Raw genomic sequence first — 6,380 nt, 5'->3', positions numbered from 1 at the left:
TTCCCCGCTGCCCCTCCAGGAGCAAATGCCCCTTTCCTCCTCAACCAGCTGTGTCCAGGGTGTCCAGCTTCTCTGTGGCTTCCAAAAATAGGGCTGGGACTCCCCATGCCCACCCTGCAGGGTGGGTTTGGTGGGGCTGTCACGCTGGGGTGGGGACCGTGCCGGGATGTCCCACGCACTCATCCCAGGCTTTCCCTGCTCTTCCTGGCCCCCACGACCAGCGATGGTCCTCAGCGAAATGCGTCGGTGCAGATCCCAGTGGCGTTTCAACCCGGACCTCTGCAGGCACCCAGCGAGCGGGTGGAGGAGGCCAGCGAGCGCTGGGCACACCGTGGGACAAGCTCGCCCCCTGCCAAGCCGTGCCAGAGCGAGACGCCCTGGAACAACAGGTGGAGGCTGAGGTCCTTCAGCTGAACCCAAGCTTGTCTCTGCCTGGCATCACAGGTTGCCCCAAATCCATGGGCAGTTGCTTCCCCGGTTCCTCCCAGGGTTACCAGCTGCCTCCTGCAAAAGGCAGCCCTGGAACACCACCAGGAAAGAGCACAAAGCCCTACCCAGCCCCCCGGCCAGGCCCCGCGTGTTTGGGGGGTGGGGGGGTGGGGTGGGGGACACATGCGGAAAGGACCCGGGGAGCTATTAACGATCCAGAGAGCGTTCAGCATGGATGCTTTCAGGCGGAGGGGCCTGCAGGTCAGCACATGGTTTGGATTTGGCTCTCCCCCCTCCTTCCCAGTTAATTAGGCCGAGTGCAGAGAGCATTCCCCGCGGATGCCGAACACGTGCGCGGCACAAGCATCGCCTCCTGCAGGGGAGAACCGGCCCCGGGAGCCCCCCTTCCCCCAGGGTGGGCAAGGCAGCCCAGGGAGCCCGGGGAGGTGTGCAAGGCGTTTGGGGCGGAGGGGGAGGCAAGGTTTTAATGAAGGGGTTTGAACTCGTTATCTGGCCCTGGTTCAAAGAATGCAAGAAGGCAAATCACGCGCATAAACGCGGGTGGTGGGAAGGGGCTGGAGGGCGGCCAGGAGGACAGAGGTTACTGCGACACACAGCTCCCACTCCCCCTTGTGCCCTGCCTGAGCCCACAGCACTGCCCGCCTCTGCCCCTGGGCTCCACGGGGCTGTGGGAACAGGGGGGGACCCCTTCCCGTCTCCCACCCCTTTGCCTCCCTCCTGCCACCCTGGGACCCCCCCGAACCACATGGCTGAGGCATCTGGTGGCTGTGGGTAGGCTGAGCTATGGTGGCAGCGTGGGGCTTCTTGGTGGTGCCGGGGAGACATAGTGCCACCAGGACGCAGGAGAGGAGCTGTGGCTGTGCTGGCGACCGTTGACACTGGTGTGAACGGGGGTGCAGGACCATTTGGATGGACACAAATCTCATTCCCTGGGGGAAACCCTGACCCAAGGCTCTCGCCCCACCATGGCAAAGCCAAACTTTTGAAATGCTGCCAGCTCTGGAGGGGATGGGGATGCTGTACCCCTGCCACCCCGCAGCACAGGGGGCCACCCTCCCGCTGCCCACGCCAGTCCCCAGGCCGGCAATGGAGCTCGGGGGAGGACTGGGATGCAGCACTTCTCCGTTTCCGGGCGCTGTCCCAGTGCAGGGGATGGTGCCGAAACCAGGACATGAAGCTGAAATCAGTGCCTGGCAAAGTCCCATCCCCAGCTGGGGTTCCCAGCAGCGGGTGGCTCGAGTTGATGCAAGTGAAAGCCACCCACCGCTGTGGTCCCCAAATCACATTAATGAAGACCTCAAACCTGCTGTGAACCCATGCGGGCCAGTCCGGCAGCCCGCCGGGCCGGGGCCAGCCACGAGTACCTCCAGCATCGCAGCATGGCGTCGGAAAGCAACACCGGATTTCCCAATCCAGCTGAAAGCTCCTCGGATGTTCTGCTGCTTTGATTATCTGACAGACCATGTTTTTTAAATTATTCTTGTATAAATATTTACGCGTTTTTACAAGAACCATGCTTTGAGCAACAGGGCCATGGCAGAGGAAGGGCCAGAGGGGAGGGGGCTGGATGCTGGATTGCTCCATCCCCGCTTCGCAGGTCAGCTGGGGGTTGAGCAGGACCAGGAAGGGGGGACATGCCGGTTTGCTCCCATGCCCAGGACCCCCGGGGCAATGCCTGCTGGGTGCTGACAGCCTGCCTCGAACAAAAGGTGGCTGGTTGGTGGGATCCTGCCCCTTCCCCTCGCTCCCCTGGCTTTCCTCTCCCCAGGGAGCAGAACCCACCCAAGCACCGGGGTCCACATTGCTGGCCACTGCTGGGAGCCCCCCCATGGCCCCGCAAGCATCCCCCAGCCTTGTCCCTGGCTTCATGCCAAGCCAGGTCCAAAAACCACCTCCTGCAGCCTTCCCGAGCTGAGAAAGCCCCTTCACCAGCAGGCAGCATGGGGTGCACGTGGCTGCTGGCGGGATGGAGACCGGTCCTCCATCTCCTCCGCTCCCACTCTGGCACTGCACCCTGGCCCAGTCCTTGCACCCCCAGGGAGGAGACGATGGGTACTGGGAGAAAGAGCTCCCACCCTGTGGGTCTCCTGGAGAGAGAAGGGGATGAGGGGGGGGAGCTCTGGAGGATGCTGCAGCCCCCTCATCTCTCCCAAAGCCAAGCCCCAGGGTGGCTGCAGGGACAGCGGCTACAGAAAAGCCCTGCCACTGGTGTGGGGACCCTCCCCGCTGGCCCCATCCCTCTCCCCAGGACTGTTGCTGTGGTTTTTGGGAAGGATGAGGGTGAGCTTCCCACACCACCCCCCCTCCCCCACCCACAGATGGGATCCACAATCCAGCCTCGTGTTTTCCGCCGAGCTCAGCAGAAATTCACCCAGAAGGTCAGTGACCAGAGAAAGGGACAATCCATCATTAAATAAATTGTTTTCATTTCCCAGGATAAAGGGGAGGAAAAGGCGGGGGGTGGTGGGGGTGTTGGACCAGGATTGAAAAAAACCCAAAAAGAGCGCAAGGCAGGAAAACCACCCCCCCCCCCCCGCCCCCCCCTGCCATTCCCAGCCCCGTGCTCTCCTCTCGCAGGGCTTTTACAGCCAAAGCTCTTAATGTGATTATAATAATTATTTCTTTCCTAGCATTTTTTTTTTTTTTAATAAAAAGCCTCTTTTGAAATGTCGCTGGGGGAAGCCAAGACTCCAGCTGAGCCCTGGCCCGGGAGGAAGGAGCAGGGGCTGGGGAGAGCGTGCGAACGTGCGCGGGTGCGTGCGGGCAAGCACGTGCGCCCAGGAATGCGCGGGCACCCATGGGGGCACCCTGGGGTGTGGGGACTGCTCCATAGCGTGTGAACACACCCAGGGCTGTGAAGACCCTGTGGTTCCTGGGGGCCAGGCAGGCGGGAGGGGTTCCTCTCTACCTCTTCTTGGGCCGGGTGCCCCATCGAACACCCCCCCATTGCACCCCTGCTCTCTCGCTCCTCTGTGTGGTCCCCCCCAGCCCCAGGGCCGGGCTTTGAAATCTGTTGAAAAGAGACCCTTTTTGCCAAAATAAACAGCCTGTCATGTTAAATTACTCTCCCTTCCTCTCTACCTCCCCTGCCTGCATCTCCTGCCCCTCCCCATCCCAGCTTTTTTGCCAGGGGACTGCACTGCTCTGGGCAGGAGGCTCGTGGGGCGCAGGAGTGCCGGCACTGGGGCCAGTGCGGAGCCGGGGTGCTGGGGCAGAGCATCACCTACCTCCTGCATTCCAGAGTCCCTGTCCCCCACCAGCATCCTCCACCCACCAGCCAAAACCTCAGTGTCTTTCTGGCAGGGGTGGGCGCTGCCGCCCCTCACCCACCCCTGCCATGTCAAGACCGAGCACCACACGCTCCAGCCTTGTCTTCCACAGCCTAACTGACCTTCTTGCTTGGAAAGCTTCCCCCATGTCTCGCCTCAGATGGAGATGTGCTCCGTTTGAGCCTGTCGCTGCGTCATGCGCCATCTCCACCCCGCGCCAGCTCTTCTCCCTCCTGCTGGGTGGCATCTGCCTTGGCCACATCCCTGTGGCGCCTGGCTCGGGCTCTCCTGGGGCGGCAGGGAGAGATGCCAGAGGGGCACGGAGTGGCCTACTGACCCACTGCCCCCACGCACAGGTCACAGAGCTGGGCATCCTCCTGCCGCCAGGCAAAGTGCAGGCAGGGGCCAGACCTGCCAGCCCGAGCTCCCTGCTTGGCCTTGGTGGCTGCCCCCTGCTTCGAAGGGGACCCCCCTCTGTACCCAAGCACCCCCTCCCCTGTGCTGCCCCCCAGCCCAGGGTGTCGGGCAGCATCCACAACACCTCCCGCTGCACCCACCTCTCCTGTCTGGCCAGCTGTGCCACCAGCTGTGCCGCCAGCCAGACCTGCTCCCTGGCTGGCCAGCTCTTCCTTCTCCCGCTGGGCCTGCAGCAGGGCCGCTGCCTGCACTGCCCGCGCTGCCTGTGCTGCCTATGCCTGGCAGCAGCGGGGCTCCTTCTCCTCCAGGGCCTGCTCCTGGCCCCTGGCCTGCAGAGGAGAGTAGGAGGCAGGGGCAGGGAAAGGAGGAAGAGGAAGGGGAAACGGGGAAGGGGAAAGGGAAAGGAGAAAGGGGAATGGTGAAGAAGAAATGGGAAGGGGAAAGTGGAATGGAAAGGGGCAGGGGCAGGGGCAGGGAGAGGGAGAGGGAGAGGGGAGAGAGGAAAGGGAAAGGGGAAGGAGGAAGGGGAAAGAGGAAAGAGAATGGGAAGGAGGAAGGAGAAGGGGGAAGGAGGAAGGGGAAAAGAGGAAGGATGAAGGGGAAAGGGGAAGGCCCTATCCTGTGGGAAGGGGCAGAGGGCAGCATTTTGCAGCACCAACCCCTCGATGGTGGCACCTGGAGGTCTGTGAAGTACAGGTGCCAAAGGCAGTGAGGAGCTGGGAGGGGTGTGACATTGCAGTTGGCCCTCCCAGCACCAGAGCTCTGGCAGCGATGGGAGCAGGACACCAGGCTTGTGCTGTGGCATCAGCCAGTACCGCGCCAAGGAGGGCGCGGTTCACCCTCAGCACCAAGCTACCCGGGGGACTGCCTCGTCTCCCCACCCTGATGAGCCTTACCTTCCTGTAGTCCCAATCCACGTTCCTGCATGACGCCCATGGCCTCCTCCAGCATCTGTGCCAGGCGCTGCCTCAAGGACTGTCCTGGCTGCTGCCACAGCAGGGACTGCATCCACGACAAAGGGATGTTCCTGGAGCATGCAGTGACCCTGCCAGCAGTGAGCTGTGTCCCACCAGCCCCAGGAAAACGGTGCCCTGTGTCTCTCTGCCCTTTTCCCCCCACATTAGGGCCTGGAGTGGTCATCTCTCCTGCCTGGCTTGGGCTCAGCATCCTCCAGGGTGAGCCTGGACCCCTCTGATGGAGAGGGTGAAGCCCCCAGGAGCCCTGCCTCAGCAGCAGGGAGTCCTGCCGCTCTCGGCTCCTCTCCAGGATGCCAGCCAGCTTGTCCTCCTTGCATGATGGAGGAGGGCAAGACCAAGCTGTGCATGTAGTCCCCGGCAGGACGGTCGTTGGCGTGGGGACTGAGGTCCCCCTGCTAAGGTGTGGTGAAACCAGGAGCATGGCGCTTGGGTAAGGAGATGCAAAGCCTGCCTCCTGCTGTCTGGGGTTTAAAATCTGGCTGAGGGACCCCAGCTCTGGGCATCCCCAGCCTCCAGGCAGTGAGAAGCCTGGTGCGGGCTCCTGCTCACCTCCGTGGCCTGTACTGCAGGCACACAAGGATGATCTGCGGATTGAAGCTCTGGCCCTGCTCCCTCTTGGAAGTCACTCGGGGCTCCCCAGAGCTCAGCTGGCAGAAGGACAGATGGCCATGAGGGACAGACCCCCAGCTGGAGGGTGGCTCCTCAGCCACGCAGGACTGAAGGAGGCACAGAGACAAACTGGAAACCATCCTGGGGAGATCCAGAAACCCTGTCTGGGCTGTATAAAAGGGCCACAAAGAATCTGAGCCACAGCAGGTGAGAGGACCAGCCCTGAGCCCTATGGTTCTCTCCCCCTCCCCAGAAGTGGTCCCAGGGCCCCACGCCGGCCTGTGACCCCCTTCCCACCCAGCTTCCCACTGCCACGGAGCCTCCCCCACTCCCTTCCCTGCTCTGACCAAGGGCAGGAACGCTTTGCAGGGAAACCTGGGATTTCTGAACCTGCCGGGAGAGCCCTGCCTTCCGTCCAGGGGCTATAATTATTTAGAGCTCCGGGCCAGGGAATGCGAAGCTGCAGAACCTGCCCCGAGGGAGGGCACGGCATGCACCCCCCCGTGTTCCCCCCCGGGATTTGTCGGAGATGCTGGAGGACTGAGGGCAGGTACCAACCCAAAGCACGGCCCTTGCCTCAGCCGCATCTGCTGGTGCCACGTCCCGCTCCCCCCGCCCAGCGGTTTTGGGGCCAAAAGCGCCGGTTTGCCGCCCCCAC

At 62.7% G+C, this 6,380-nt stretch overlaps 1 protein-coding gene across 1 annotated transcript in view; it reads right to left on the bottom strand.

The window, feature by feature from the left end:
• SNED1 (sushi, nidogen and EGF-like domains 1) overlaps nucleotides 1-2,280 on the bottom strand; it is a 25,181-nt gene extending 22,901 nt beyond the window's left edge. Inside the window, 1 exon segment of the mRNA XM_009893084.1 lies at nucleotides 2,233-2,280. Coding sequence (XP_009891386.1) covers nucleotides 2,233-2,280 — 48 coding nt within the window.
• Nucleotides 2,281-6,380: the final 4,100 nt, after the last annotated feature.

This window comes from Charadrius vociferus, unplaced genomic scaffold (genome assembly GCF_000708025.1).
Source record: "Charadrius vociferus isolate BGI_N301 unplaced genomic scaffold, ASM70802v2 scaffold559, whole genome shotgun sequence".
Classification (NCBI taxonomy): Eukaryota; Metazoa; Chordata; class Aves; order Charadriiformes; family Charadriidae; genus Charadrius; species Charadrius vociferus.
The sequence above is the reverse complement of the archived record's forward strand: the minus strand, read 5'-3'. Positions and strand labels throughout refer to the sequence as shown.